Source organism: Schistocerca cancellata, chromosome 7 (assembly GCF_023864275.1).
Source record: "Schistocerca cancellata isolate TAMUIC-IGC-003103 chromosome 7, iqSchCanc2.1, whole genome shotgun sequence".
Taxonomy (NCBI): Eukaryota; Metazoa; Arthropoda; class Insecta; order Orthoptera; family Acrididae; genus Schistocerca; species Schistocerca cancellata.
In genome coordinates, this window is record NC_064632.1 from 432494212 (window position 1) to 432510909 (window position 16698).

At 45.1% G+C, this 16698-nt stretch overlaps 1 protein-coding gene across 1 annotated transcript in view; it reads left to right on the forward strand.

Moving 5' to 3' along the window:
* Positions 1 to 357: 357 nt before the first annotated feature.
* Positions 358 to 16698, forward strand: part of LOC126092810 (hemicentin-2) — a 209040-nt gene continuing 192699 nt past the window's right edge. Inside the window, exon 1 of the mRNA XM_049908539.1 lies at positions 358 to 769. Within this exon, the coding sequence (XP_049764496.1) occupies positions 358 to 769 (412 nt within the window). The remainder of the gene's footprint in view (positions 770 to 16698) is intronic.

Here is a 16698-nt window from a genome sequence, read left to right on the forward strand (position 1 = left end):
GTGGCGCTACAGAAGAATGCTGAAGATTAGATGGGTAGATCAGATAACTAATGAGGAGGTATTGAATAGAATTGGGAAGAAGAGGAGTTTGTGGCACAACTTGACTAGAAGAAGGGATCGGTTGGTAGGACATATTGTGAGGCATCAAAGGATCACCAGCTAAGTATTGGAGGACAGCATGGAAGGTAAAAATCGTAGAGGGAGACCAAGAGATGATGAATACACTAAGCAGATTCAGAAGGATGTAGGCTGCAGTAGGTACTGGGAGATGAAGAAGCTTGCACAGGATAGAGTAGCATGGAGAGCTGCATCAAACCAGTCACAGGACTGAAGACCACAACAATAACATGTTCGGGGATGGTAGACTCTGTAACTTTTCTCCTTATTATATTCCAATTTCGTGCTACACAACACCTTCAATTGCTCGGAATATTTCGGTCTGACGGCGATGCTGTGGGTCTTCCACGAAGCGGGAAGCACGCTACCGCCGCGGACCGGCCCATTTGTGTGAACACGACGAGAGCGGAGGTCGGGCGGCACGCCTCGCTGGGACGTGACGCGCGCTTTGTCCGCTGCGGCAGCACGCCCACGGGAGCGCCGCGGCTTTCGCCTCCAGTCCGCTCCGCCGTGACTCACGCCAGCTCGTTAAACACGCCCCGTGTGTTCACACTACGAATTCGCGCCGTCATCGAGCGGGCCGTCCGCAAAACCCGTTCCCTGCCGGGCGGCGCGGACGACGGCCCGCGCGTCGCGCACTGTATTCGCAAAGGTTTTTCACGCGAAATGGTTCCCGAAACGATAAATTACCCGCGTGGAAAATTGGATTTCCGGCCACATGAATTAAACATTTTGATCCCCGCGGGCGGTGCGTCGGCTGTCCCCGAAAGGCGCTACTGTTCGGGACGCGGAGAACCAACGCAAACAGGCTGCGGTATGGGACACACACACGTACTCACTCACACGGAGGAAAGTAGTGCGTGGCGTTTGTGCGGTCCGCCACACTCGCCTTGCAATATTGACCACACGACTGGCCGTTAATGAACATCGTCTTGTCGGGCCTCGATTACCTATGAATAAGCCCCCGTCCCACGGTCAAGTTGTGCTCGCGATCGATGCCAACTAATTGGTGTGTCCGATGATAAATTGATGGGAGGCGGTGAGCACGTTAACAAAGGTCCGCATGCCGCCCACTGAAGAGTCGCTGTTAATTATTGTCGACGGTCGTCCCTCCGGCGGCACAAGCAGCGCCCATTAGGGCTGCAAGCGTCCGTTGGCCTCCGCGCCGGAGCGAATTTCCATTGGCGACAGCGCCGGTACGCCATAGGAACCTCGGACGGCTACCCTAACTGAACACCGTGTGATCTCTCAGTCGTAACCGCGTACCGCATTCCGTGCGTTTCTGTCGGCGTCCTGTACAATCGACAAGCCAACGTGGCAGAGATGATATGGGACCCGAATAAAACCTGTTAGACCCGTTTCACACATGTGCGGTTCCATTCGTTACGGTTTCTTGTCGGTTGCCACCGAAAAGGGATGAAACCCTTTTCACATATGCGCCGTTCTCACACTGTTCTTATCACGTTTTGTTTTCGTCCATACACGGGTTCAGTAGTTGAAATGGATCAAATGGCTCTGAGCACTATGGCACTTAACATCTTAGGTCATCAGTCCCCTAGAACTTAGAACTACTTAAACCTAACTAACCTAAGAACAGCACACACATCCATGCCCGAGGCAGGATTCGAACCTGCGACCGTAGCAGTCCCGCGGTTCCGGACTGAAGTGATTAGAACTGCACGGCCACCGCGGCCGGCTCAGTAGTTGAAACTTTAGTTCATGCCTGTAGTGGGTTCACTGAATTGGCGACTTTCTAAAATTTGATTTCTATTAATATTTAAAACAGAAAATCCATATACACTGAAGCGCCAAAGAAACTGGTACACCTGTCCAATATCGTGGAGAGTCACTCAGAAGTGCCACAACACGACGTGGCGTGGACTCGACTAATGTCTGTAGTAGTGCTGGAGGTAACTGACATAATGAATCCTGCAGGGCTATCCATAAATCCGTAAGAGTACGAGAAGGTGGAGACATCTTCTGAATATCGCTTTGCAAGGCATTCCAGATATGCTCAATAACGTTCATGTCTGGGGAGTTTGGTGGCCAGCGGAAGTGTTCAGACTCCGATGAGTGTTCCTGGAGCCACTCTGTAACAATTCTGGACATGTGGGGTGTCGTATTGTCCTGGAAATTTGGAAATTTGTGGTAAGTTCCTATGGGACTAAACTGCTGAGGTCATCGGTCCCTAGGCTTACACACTACTTAACCTAAGTTAAACTAACTTACGCTAAGGACAACACCCATGCCCGATGGGCATGCCTCGGGCATGAATGTGTGTGATGTCCTTAGGTTAGTTAGGTTTAAGTAGTTCTAAGTTCTAGCGGACTGATAACCTCAGATGTTAAGTCCTAAAGTGCTCAGAGCCATTTGAACCATTTTTGAAAAGCAGGCGCCACACTAAGATTGACAGCAAAATTCTAAAGGAAACATAACTCATCCGCGAAGCAAGGTGCTTACAAGGCACTTGTTCGGCCGATTCTTAATTATTGTTCGTCAGTCTGAGATCCTTACCACTTAGGACTGATACATGAGAGAGAAGGTCCAACGAAGAGCTGGGCGTTTCGTTACTGGATCGTTTAGTCGGCGTGACAGCGTTCCAGAGTTGCTCCACAAACTCCAGTGGCAGAAGCTACAAGGGAGGCGTCGTGCATTGTAGGAAGAGTCGAACAACATATTACCTCCTCCCACATACATCCCACGAAATGACCAGACGAGCCGGCCTCTGTGGTCGAGCGGTTCTAGGCGCTTCAGTCCGGAATCACGCGGCTGCTATGGTCGCAGGTTCGAATCCTGCCTCGGACATGGATGTGACTTCCTTAGGTTAGTTAGGTTTAAGTAGTTCTAAGTCTAGGGGACTGATGACCTCAGATGTTAAGTCCCATAGTGCTTAGAACCATTTGAACCATTTTGACCAGACGAGAAAATTCAAGAATGATTTTATGTCATAGGCTGAAGGGGCAAGTGAGAATTTGTACGAAGACTGGAAATCTAGCCTTCTTACTAGGCACGCGCATTAACCACTGAGCCACCTTGGCCCGGACTGTATACATGAAATCATATCGTTATGAGACCAGTAAATTTGTATGAAATTCAAGAAATTATAGCCGATACAAGCAAAACCGACAATAATTCTTCCTACGCGCCATTCGCGAATGCAACAGGAAAAGGGGGTATCAGTTAGTGGTACTAGAAGTATCCCCCGCCACACACCGGTAGGTGGCTTGTGGAGTATGCTCTATCAAGCCTCATAAACCTGAAGATAGACGCAGTGCATCGTAGCTTTAAAACCACTGCACAGGTGCACAACGTCAGCAGATGCAAAACAGAACGGGGGGCCGCCTAGCCAGCAGACACCTGCGAGGTTGGCAGCAGTGCGGCAGGTGCAAACGAGAAAGCCACTCGGGCGCGCAGCGTCTCGTCTGAGTCTCGGAAGGAGGCCAACGGGGCACCGTTAGCGCAGCGGGACGCGGCAGGACCCAAGTTCACCGCTGCCTTCGGGGCAGCCTACGGCCTCCACGCACCTGCGTCGCCGCGGCGTTCTTCTCCTTCTTCCGCAGCCTTTCTATAAGAGCTTCACACCCGCTCAAGGCTCACCCGAAGCGACGCTTTAACGCACTGGAAATGTTCCGTGGGCTTCGTCATCTTCTTCTGATGGCAGTTGCACCTGTTTGTCTGCCTCATTCCGTGGATGTGGACCAACTGCAGTCCCGTCTCTAGAGTCATCTTTTCCCTTGTAGTCGTCCACGTTGAAAAATTTTAACGAATGTTAGGGGGCCTATCCTTTCCAATTGATCCAATTTCTTGCCCCTGTCTTCATCCATCTATTTATACGTTGTATTCCGCATCGTTCCCTTATCCATACATTTGTTCTTTTTTCTCACATGGTTACCCTTGGATTTGTCTTAGTACCTTCATTTCGACAGCCATAAACGTTTGCTTTAACTTTTTCATGTCTTTCCTGGTTTCTGTTGGATATGTCATAACAGGGCGCACCATTGTTTTATATATTTTTTTATTTTGCCCACAGTTGTCATAAATTTGTTTCTCCATACGGTATTCTGCAGCCATCCGGCTACCCATTCTATCTTACTCACTTGGTTTTTCAAAAATGGTTCAAATGGCTCTGAGCACTATGGGACGTAATATCTGAGGTCATCAGTCCCCTAGAACTTAGAACTACTTAAACCTAACTAACCTAAGGACATCACACACATCCATGCCCGAGGCAGGACTTGAACCTGCGACCGTAGCGGTCGCGCGGTTCCAGACTGAAGTGCCTAGAACCGTTCGGTCACAGCGGCCGGCTTGGTTTTCCACTTCCTTGTCTTTATAGCTGGTGAAAACAACCCCTAGATAAATAAAGCTTACCACTTGTTAAATTGATATAATCGGTATCTGATTTGTGTTATACACGTGCTTTTCATAGTACCTGGCCCCTTTTTTAGATGATATTTCCTTGTTATATTGCTTAGCCGTTTTATTAAATCGCTGAAGTAACCTTCGTAAATTAACTTCGTTATTTTCTATCAGTACAGCATCATCAACATAAAATATTACATTTATCACTTTACGCTGATCGGCTAGAACTTTATGACCACCGACACAAACCCGTCCAGGCGATAGCAGAACCACCTGACGATGAATGACTGCTAGTCACGGTGTATGTAGTATGAGTAGAGTGCTGTCCGTGTGCGGGGTGGGAAAGGCGCGCGATCTACCTGAGTTTGACCGAGGGCAGACTGTGGTGGCTCGGAGGCTCGGCACGAGCATTTCGGAAACTGTACGACTTGTCGGGTGTTCGGGGAATGCTGCGGTGAGTGCTTCCAACACATGGTGAAACCACGCCCAGACGTCGTGGGGTTAGATGGGCACTCCTCATTACAGATGTCGGATGTCGTAGGCTGGGCAGACTATTATAACAGGACAGGCGGCGAACTGAGGCGGAACTAACATCAGACTTCAATGTTGTGCAAAGTACAAATGTGTCTGAACACACAGTGAACCGAACACTCCTAAAGAAGGGCCTCCGCAGTCGAGAACCATGCATGTGCCAATGGTAACGCCACGACATCGGCAGCTACAAATGAATCGGGAATGTGAACCTCGGCACTGGACGCTGGCCCAGTGGCAGAGCATTGCGTGGTTTGATGAATCCAGATACCTCATTCATCATATCAATGGGAGGACAAAAATCCGTCGTCTTCCAGGAGAATAACTCTGCTTGACATCTCTACTACCGGAAGGAGATAAGCTGGCGGGGGTTTCATTATGCTCTGGGGAACATTCACGTGGGCATCCACGGGTGCAGTGGAGCCCGTGCAGGGCACCATGATGGCCAAGGAGTATCGTACACCTCTTCATGGCGAAAATGTTTGTCGACGGCAGTGGCGTTTTTCAGAAGATAGTGGCCATATCTCAAGGTCAGTAGTGAGATGAAGTGTATCGATTAACTCGGTGGCGAGTTCCGATTGTAGTGCTTCTCTCTCTCTCTCCCCCCCCCCCCCCCAAATTCACCAGATTTGAACTCGATCGAACACATCTGGGATGTGCTTGAACGTGGCGTCATAGCTCATCGCCCCCTTCCCCGGAATTTAAGGTAATTAGGCCTCGTTGTTTCCGTGTCACGACACGGCGCCACTATTGTTCGTGACAAAGATGGACATACCGACCAGTAGGTAGATGATGTTCTGGCTAATCAGTGTATTTCCCATTTTGTTACCTGGTTTCTTCCTTATCTCATCAATGATGGGTCCATTATTGAGCTGAACAGTAGTGGGCTTACAAGTCTCCTTGTATAATCCTTTTATCCGTTATAATTTCATCTGTAAATTCTTCATGTGTTTTAATTCTCTATCACTACACTCGTACTGTCTTGTCGTTTAAGGTTTGAATTATATCATTTTTTTTTTTTTTACAAATCCTGTCGTAGGCTTTTGACAAGTCAACGAAACATAGCTAGGTTCGGTTATTAAGCTCTATGGATTTGTCGACAGTTTGTATTAGGGCGAAAATAACATCCATTGCGCTCCCGTTTATCTTGAATCCTTGCTGTTCTTCTGCTCCTTCTATGTCATTCTGCATTCTGTCTCTAATTACTAATGTACTTAGGTCATTATTTCCTACTGGTCAACTATAGTTCTGTAGGGTACGCAATTACGGCTAGGTATATTATTCTGGGGCAACGGCCTTGCCACAGTGGATACACCGGTTCCCGTGCGATCACCGAAGTTAAGTGCCGTCGGGCGTGGCTGGCACTTGGATGGGTGATAATCCAGGCTGCCATGCAATGTTGCCATTTTTCGAGGTGCACTCAGCCTCCTGATGCCAATTGAGGAGCTACTCGACCGAATAGTAGTGGCTCCGGTCGTAGAAAACCATCATAACGACCGGGAGAGCGGTCTGCTGACCACACGCCCCTCCTATCCGCATCCTTATCTGAGGATGACACGGCGGTCGGATGGTCCCGATGGGCCACTTGTGGCCTGAAGACGGAGTGCATATTATTCTGAATTTCTTACACATCTTGCTTTAGACCAACTCCATAGTAGCGCAAACATTGCAGCAGCGCTCTAGAACAAATCGTAACTGCCTTTTACGCGGTTTCGTTGATAGACGTGCTACATCTTTTAAGAAATATTCCCAACAACTCTGCCTCTCCAGTTCAAATTTATAATAATATTGAAACACTGACGTCTGTCAGCTGATAAACTCTCTCTTACTGAGGAAGAAGTTCATAAAACGTATCTCAATTGTACAGTTATCAACTATCAAGAGAGAAATTTAAACATGATCGATAATTTTCCTGATCAAATTGGTGATCGCTATTTCGTTACGTATATAGAACGCCTGCATGATATCTAGCTTATTTCTAGTGATTGTATGCTATAACCAGACATTTCACATAAAACAAAGAGCCCACCATTACTTTGTAGCTATGCAGGAATTGCATTTCAGTCCACCCAACTATTCTGAGAGTTATGTGGTCAGCTGCGTGTACACAAACTGGGCAAGACCTGCACTGTCTACAGACCGGATGAAGGCGTAAGTGGACGGACGTAGCTGGCTGCCGGTAGAGGCCTTATAAAGGGGGTCATGACCCGACTTCCTCAGAACAGCAGCGGTGTCCTTTCCAGTGGACGCTATTCCGCAACTCCGCCCCACTGGCAAGGTTTGGGAAGAATAAGAAGGCAGCGATGTTCGTGACACACTTCAAATGCCCTCAACAGATGTGGTGGTCGTGGTGGTGGGGTTGGTGGTCTGCTGATGCCAGTAGATTCGCCTGTGATGAGAAAATATTTTTTCAAGGTGAGGTTATTGGATAAATGTTTCTCGGTTTTCTTATCGCGTCAGATTTATTTATAGATTCAAGCCTTCAGCGATTTTCCCAGTCGCATTGTCTGGATAATAGACCGCGTGTTAGCTTCAGATTTAAGTGGCCGAATGGTGTTCTGCACTATCGGCACTGCTCTTTGATACCAATTATATCCATGCTTGTGATAGGGGAACATTAGTAGCGATCTGTTCCGTTAGATAGTAGGACGGCGTTCTGAAAAGTAACGACTCCGAATTTTTTTCTGTGAAAACTCTTAAAACTTTGTAAATAAAACAAAGTTAACAGTCTACATCTTTATTTTTCATGCCTACACATTTGCATTCGTCTGCCCCTAGAGGGCTCCAAATTGTAGCATGTAACATGGCGGTGTGTAATGTAACTATATCGGCGCGTGAGAAAAGTGTACTGTAATCGAGTTTCGATATCTAAGAGTTTGTCCACATGTGGAGCACCCTTTCCTTCACCATGACAACACCAGACCACACACGACATCTGCAAGAATCCGACGCCTTTACTTTCATCGATCATCCTACATACAGCCCGACTTTTCGCCCCATCCGATTTTCATGTGTTTCGAGAACTTAAAAGAACGCCTTCAAGGACTCCGCTTTTGTGACCCTGTCAAGAAAAAAAATTCTAAAGTGACTGTACACACAAATTGGACTCTCACTGGGAGAAATATGTTCGTCGCTAGGGAAACAAATATGTAGACATGAAGAATAAAGATGTAGAATTACAATAACCTTTGTTTTATGCAAAAAGTTCTAAGAGTTTTCACGCCAAAAATTCGGAGGTATTACTGTATCGTTCGCCGTCGTAGATAGCTTATTTCTCCGTGCCTTTGACTAATGCCTTTGAGTATCGAGCGCTCGTTTCTGTGTCTCACATTCTGTCTGGTAATTCACATTTCGCGAGTACATTTAACAAGAACTTTCTAAACATATCAGCAAAAACAGAATATATAAAGAGAATATTTTAAAAATTTGGATTGGAATCATCATCGCTACTGATGTTTCTCCATCAGAGACATAATCTCTGGTAATACGTGAAACTTACGTGACTTCGTTACGGCTGCGTCGCATATTTGGGGCAACTACATACTAAAGTACCACACGGCTTTTTAGTACGACATATATGACTATGACGATGGATAATTCGTTGAAAGTTTGACTAGACAAACGAACCCGAGGCGGCACGAAAATCGAGAAACAGTTTATTCTTCAGAGACCCTGTGAAAGAAAGTCTACTGGCTCTTTGACCACTAAATTAAAAAAGTTATTGCATTTGCATTTTGTTGCTGTTCTAGAAAGCAAATCAATGAAGGGTAATATGCAGAGGAGCAGTTCATCGTGTAAAAATAACAATTATCTGTAGCAACATAAATTCAGAGTTGTGAGACTGTTGTGCATAGTATGTCAGTTGAGGGAAATGATAATTTACTTGCTACGGTTTATAAAACACATACACATCAAAAAGTGTCCATAGCGCCCATTATGTGCTTGAATACAATTTCGTCTTACCGCCGCAATGTGCTGCGAAGACACGTGAATGCAACTATGATACACAGTTGACTGTGGTCAGCATATTGCACTCTCATTCGATGGAAGTGCTTTTCAAATCCCCGACCAAATGTACAGATTTTCCCATGTTTTCCTACATAATTTTCAAGTGAATGGCGCCGGCCAGGGTGGCCGAGCGGTTCCAGGCGCTACAGTCTGGAACCGCGCGACCACTACGGTTGCAGGTTAGAAGCCTGCCTCGGGCATGGATGTGTGTGATGCCCTTAGGTTAGTTAGGTTTAAGTAGTTCTAAGTTCTGGGGGACTGATGACCTCAGAAGTTAAGTCCCATAGTGCTCAGAGCCATTTGAACCAATGTAAATGACGCGGCGGTTCCTTCGAAAACATCGAGGCCGATATCCTGTCTTGTCCACCTGAGCTGTGTTGACTGCGAGACTGTGAACCCTAACAGTCTTTCTGTAGAGCATAAGAGGCATAATTTGTGCCGGTCCGCTTGTTTCTGTAAATGTCTGTTGCATCACGCATAACTGAGCAACAGGACATCTCCCTTTTTTTTTTTTAATCATCATCTTTCTAGAGGTTGCAGGTATTTTTGGGGATTTACTTTGGGAAAATGAATGTGGCGTAGCTTTCTTAACCCTCAGAGTCCCGACATTATGAAAATAAACATTTTCTTTTTACAAATGTAGCTCTTACATCATAGTAAGCAACGAATACAAGAAGAAACTGGCAAAAAGTAAGCCTTCAAAACATTTTATAGGAAATAATTTGACTCTTGAATATAATTCTAAAACTTTTCACAAAATTTTTCATTATCATAGTAAGCAACGAATACATGAAGAAATTGGTAAGAATGAAACAATCTAATTTTTTAAGAAGATGGTGTCAATTTGGAACTACTAGGACACATAGAATTCAACCATGCATCATACAATGTGATATATTCGAAAGCAGATTCGTATTTTTCCTAGACACGATAATCACACACCTCGAAACATCCATGAACTTACAATGCTTAAAACAAATTATAATCCTAAATCCTAAATAACAAGCAAAAATGGGTCTAAAATTTGATAAATTTTGTATCAAAATTTCCTACGGTCCCAGTGCTTTCATTTCGAAACTACTCATAAACGCAGTTGTAATACAACTCAAATTTACCTTACAATAACTTTAGGTGTATATACAATCACAGTGGACTCCTCAACATGGGCACAATAAAAAAAATAAAAAAACGCATGTCAGAATCTCTTACAATTACGTAGCACAATCTATGCGCCGACTTTTGCTTTACCGTTTGATTGCTACAATGCATTACATTCGTAGAAGTGCCTCAGTGTACCACTAGATGTCTCTGTCTTGCAACAGCATCGCATCGTAAGGTTTCACGCTTTTAAGGCACAGGCACTTAAAAAAATTAGTAAATCGGTGATTTCAGGCAGAAACCACTGATACTCAAACGGTTAACAATCTCGTGATTCGCTTGCAATGTTGGAGTTCAGTTGTGCCTGACATTCGTGAGCAAAGGCAATCACGTACATTTTGTCGATCATAAGATTAAAACTTCTGAATATTATCGCCCACAGCCAGTTCTCGTCCAGCTTTACCGTGAAGCTCCTGACAAAATTGTTTCCGAATCAAAATTAGTCCCATCAACAGATTCTCGGTATTGCTGCCAATATGATACTGGCGTAAAAACATGATAGAGCCCTTGTATCACGAAACTGCCACGATTTCTTGAAAACTGAAAGTGCCACTTTTCTTCTTTTTTAAGCCGACGTTAAGTAGTCGCATGAAAGAGCATGGGTTCCATGGATTCGTATAAAGGCTTGTTCTCTTTTTTTCACCTTTCTCGTATTTTCCGAGAAATTTTATACAAATATTGTGGTACCGGACATTGTTATCGACTTCGCCTTTTCCGATTCGTTCTCAGAAGGGCAAGCAGTTTGTTTCTTACAAAGCTATACTACAGAAACGGGAAATCCGCTGCAATTTCCGAGCGAACATCATTCAAATCAATAACAGGCGGCCCTTTGTCAGAGGTAGCCATTCAGTAGCTGTTTTGGCCAATGGGCGGCTTTTCACGAGCTTCCGGGCTTCCACCTCGTGGGAGGTCATTCGCGGCGCAGTGGCTTAACACGTCGTCGTAGAGTACGTTAGTTGTCGCAGTAACGTACTGTATCGCTGCGGTGCGAGTTCCGTGAATGGCGTATCGTCGAATTTCGCAGAGGCGAAGACTTCTCTGCCAATTATTTATGTAGTGCTGGTTGGTTTAAGCGCAGTCTCCACTGGTTTTGTGTATCGCTACCACTTTCGCTAGACGTCTCGTTGGTCGTAAATATGTTTTCCTTGAGGTTATGCTATGACAAATAATAAGTACGTACACGTCAAAGAGGAAATGTGACACTAAGCTACGTCTATTAGTTCAGAAAGCCCACATTGACCGGTTTCTCTACTAAAGTGGCGTCATAAGGTTATCAGTAAATGGTCAGTGTCAAATAAACCACGTTCTGTAACAATATTGAACACTTATCATGATAAGAGATCGAAGCTTCAACTACATCTTTGTATAAAATACTAGACACGCCTTGCTGTAGCTCAGTCTGCCTAAACGGCAAAGAAAGGAAAGAGAAAGCATCCGTTTGAAATATACGAGAGCTGTTCGGAAAGTAAGGTCCGATCGGTCGCGAAATGGAAACCGCTGTGAAAATCAAAAATATTTTATTTGCAACAGTTAGCTACACCTTCCAGTTACTTCTCTACATAGTCGCCGCTCTGACTTAGACATCTGTCGTAGCGTTGTACCAACTTTCAAATGCCCTTGTTCTAGAAGGCAGCCGCTAATTCTCTACAATGGTCTATAGCTAGTTGTCTGTGCCAATATGTTGTCTTCACAGCCAGCGGTTCCTGTGAGCAGAGATGATACTCAGAGGTAGGCAATTAGAGGCTACATTGTGGGAGATCAAACATTCCCATCGAAAACGGCTAATTAGGGCTGTACTGTGGGAGATCAAACATTCCCACTGAAAACGCTGCAGGAGCTCCTTCAATGCCCCCGCAGAGTGCGACCGAGAATTGTCATGAAGAAGGAAACGCATGGGAGTTATGTTATGTGGGCTGCATAACATTAGGCGAAAACTCTCAGCCGCGCGGGATTAGCCAAGCGGTCTTTGGCGCTGCAGCCATGGACTATGCGGCGGATCCCGGTGGAGGTTCGACTCCTCCCTTTGGCGCGGATGTGTGTGTTTGTCCTTAGGATAATTTAGGTTAAATAGAGTGTAAGCTTAGGGACTGATGACCTCCATGGTTAAGTCCCATAAGATTTCACATACATTTTTTTGAAAACTCTCACCAGGCCCTCATACTTGGCAGGTGACACTGTTCTCTAAACATCTTTACCTGCTCACTGTGCGCTCGGAAAACCGAGAAGAGCGACGTGACGCGATCGACAGATACATTAGAGACACTGATCAGCAAGTGTGGGCAACGCTTCATTGGATTTTAATGGTGGTTTCCATTCGCGCCCGATCGGACCTTACTTTCCGAATAGCCCTCGTAAATGGGGAATTAGATATACGTGCTAGTCTCCATCTCCGCCCTTTCTTTGTCCATCTTCTTCCCCCCCCCCCCCCTCCTGACCGTTTCCTCCTGCCCCTGTCCTCTGTCGATTTCCTCCTTTGTGCTGTCTTCTGTCCATTTCTTCTCACCCTTCTCTCCAACTCATTTCCCCCCCCCCACCCCCTCTGATATAGAGCATTGTTTATTGTTATTTATCATAAGCCGATAAGTCAGAAATGCATGTTCAATGTCTTCTGTGAAAACCTGAGTGTAAGAAAACAAAACAGCACATTCCAGAATGAGATTTTCACTCTGCAGCGGAGTGTGCGCTGATATGAAACATCCTGACAGATTAAAACTGTGTGCCGGGCCGAGACTCGAACTCGGGACCTTTGTCTGGAAGTTTGGAAGGTAGGAGACGAGATAGTGGCAGAAGTAAAGCTGTGAGGACGGGGCGTGAGTCGTGCTTGGGTAGCTCAGATGGTAGAGCACTTGCCCGCGTAAGGCAAACGTCCCGAGTTCGAGTCTCGGTCCGGCACACAGTTTTAATCTGCCAGGAAGTTTCAAAACAGCACATTGTTACGTACACAATGTAGTTTACAATACACTGAGCGAAAAAAATGCAACTCCAAGAAGGAGTTGTGCGACATAGACGAAAGTTGATAGGCTTGTATCTTTGTCTATTCAAATTTCGCGCCAGTCGCAAAAGAGCGGCGCTAGTAGCTCAAGTACGAGGATGCAGATCAGGTTGCTTTAAAAACACGCTGTAGCGGTCGTGCGCGTTAGATACCTTTGAGGTTGGAGCTGGTGAGTTGGTGCTAGTCAAGAATGCCTTTAAAGCGACAAAGATGCCATTGTCAACACCTCACTATGTTTGAATGGGGTCATGCAATAGGGCTCCGAGAATCTGGAGGTACCTCCTACGATACTGCACAAGGGAATGTAGCCACTGTACGTGACTGTTGGTTATGGTGGTCACGAGAACGTACGTCGCAAGAAGACCAGGTTCCCGACGGCCACGTGGTACTACCGGGAGGAGAGATTATTGTGTTCGGCGTACGGCTACGGCGCATCGTACGGCATCTGAGCAACTGTTGGTGACAGAACGAACTGTTATAAATCGGTTACTTCAAGGGCAGCTCCGAGCCAGACGCCTTTTAGCGTGCATTCCACTGACGCCAAATCACCGCCGATGTTGCGACTTCAGTGGTGTCAAACGAGAGCTTACTGCTCGGCAGGGTGGAGGTCTGTTGTGTGTTCGAATGAAAGCTGGTTCTACCTCTGTGCCACTGATGACCGTGCGTTGGTTAGAAGAAGCCCGGTTAAGTGCCTGAAGCCAATCTTTGGATCTCCACATGGAGTTTGCATGGGGGCTTAATTAAATTTTTTGATTATGCAAATATTTTTACTGTCTGTCCGGTTACGCAGTCTCGTAACCGGTTGGCCCTGACTAGTATTTGTACGCAATCTGACTGCATAGAATAACAACAAAGAATGAAACAAAACTTCCGTTAACACAATTAATTAAGTCCCCAGCAACTATAAAACCTACGAAACAACAAAACACAAATGTAACTGTTCTGTGTGTGGAAGTGTGATTCAACGTACACATCTGGCACGGTACCTCCTCAATAAGACAAGATATTTTAGATACCGTTTAGACTGAATTAATTAAATGAAACTGAAATACTATAATTGCACATAGAAACCCGAATTACAGACTAATACATGAACACGAGCCAGATGCTTTGTTGACTGAACCTGTGACCAAGAGGCATTATTGTTTAAGACATTGAAATAATTAAAAAAAGGAATTTTTTTACCTTCATATATATTGACGAAAAGTACACTCTAGTCCATCAAAGCAATATGACAACATCTGAACAAGCACTCTCCATGGGATATTCTCAACAACGACACGCTACTGCAACATCTCCACAAGCACCCCCTACCACCGCTCCAGACGACTTCACGACAAGAACTCACTACCACCGCTTCTGAACAACTACTGCCTGTGGAGGCGGCTAAATAATACTCTTTGGCGCAATCTCTGGCGCTGTGACTCAGTGTAGCCACCTTTCAAGTTATGATCTGAGATGCGAATTCGTATTAGAGCAGGAACACTCGTGGTTATCCCACGCACCCTGGCTGCAAATTCATACGTTCATCTGCCGATTCGACCTGCTGTGCTGCCATTCATGAACAGCATTCAAGGGGGTGTTTTCCAACAGGATAGCGTTCACCCACATGTCGCTGTTGTAGCCCAATATGCTCTACAGTGTGCCGACATGTTGCCTTGGCGTGCTCCATCATCAGGTTTGTCTCCCATGGAGCACACACAGGTCACCATCGGACGACAACTTCTGCGGCATCCGCAAACAGCATAGATCGACCAAGTGCAACAGGCATGGAACTCCATCCACAAACTGCTTTTCTTGCTATAGCCAGTCCGTATGTCATATCCTCTCTGCTTCGGTCATCATCCGTTATTTTATTGTTCAAAAAACCTTCCTTCCTATATTCTTTTACTTTTGTAGAGTGGTAGAATAGAACGCTCTATATGCCTCGATGGGAGAACTGCGATTTTTCTTGCAATCGCCTTGAAAACTGTGGAGGAGACGGTAATATAACTTCAGTAGTGTAGAACAGAATTTCGCGGGAGGACTATGCATTCAGCGTATATGGCTCCATTATATCGTCTCTGAACACGCTCTGTTCGAAGTATTAAGTATTCCGTAAAGCGCAACGACAAAAGTACTCGAAAATGGTTTTCAGGAAGGCTCGTCGTGCAGCGTCGCTATCACAGACTTTATTTCACCAGAACTGTTCCCATTGAACGGTTGCTCGCACGCTCGCACTCATTTGCATTTTAATCACTCACTTTACATCGCTGTGCTTTCTGGCCAAACTTTTCCGCCTTTTGAGGAAACAGTTTGACTAACGATCGAGAGCACGGTGTTACTGTAAAGCACCCGTACTATAGCAGCTGACTCATTGACAAAGATTTATCATGGTTTTATGTTTCTTTGCCATGTATACGACTTTGAACGTCGGTTGAACAATGAAGTACTTCTTCTGCTATGACTTCTTACCTTATCGCTACACAATTCACTGGTTCACATTTTCTTTGAAGCGTCAATGAATGTTGTATGTTATTTAAGATGTGATGGGCGTAATTTCAGCCCTTTAGATAATATAATGAGATGAAGAACTAGAATTTCAAAACAGTTATTAACGACTTGCGGGTGTGAAAATTGTTCAAGACATTTCTATCGAGCTACTTTTATCTACCGAATATGAGGTGCAGTGTTGCCTGCTTCCTTTTAATTCGTTAATTATAGTTACGAACCAAGCCAGTATGCTCTTATCTCATACACATTTATGGATTATCCAGAACACGACTCTGGATTCTCAGCTGTGTCATATCTGTTACTGTTTTCTGTGCCTTGTTCTGAGCTAAATGTTTGCATTTCTTTTTTGCAGGTAAGACGTCAAAATGGCCCCTTCGCTCTGCGATGAAAACTACAAACGTATTCCATCTGTGACGCGTAAGTAAGTAAGAACTTCGTATCACGATCTTCAGCGGTAATTGCCTCTAGTGAATAATCAATTCTGCACACTTTTCTCATCTAGAACCGTTAAATGGTTGATCTTAACGCGAGAAAAAGGGATATAAACTCGAATAACTAGTTCACAGGATAGTTATGTCTGTCGTTTGGATTGTCGTAAGTGCAATTTCCAAAACTCCTCAATTTCTTCGATTGTCTTAAAAAACATGTTTCTGTCTTTTCTTTGCTTTAATTACCAGTGTGATTCTCTGGTTGGACTTGTGACATAAGCATATGACAATTATACTTCATGAATAACGCTGTAGTCAATCTTTCGGATACTTCATTTACTGTGTAGCTTATATCATGGAGATAGTCAAGAATATCTGCTGGAGACATTTAAAAAAAAAACCTTCATATCGGGATTATCCCTTGTGCAGTAGCTTCTATTCTGACTGTAGCCCCCGTGGCCTATAAATGCACTGTGGTCTGTACAGTGGATCCACTGCAGCACTTGTTTTCACTTAAACAAAAAATCTTTTTTCATGCACAGAAAACAAAATATGGACTGCAAATAAACGGTTAACCGCTGCGCTAAATCGGGTTTCATTTCGATTGGA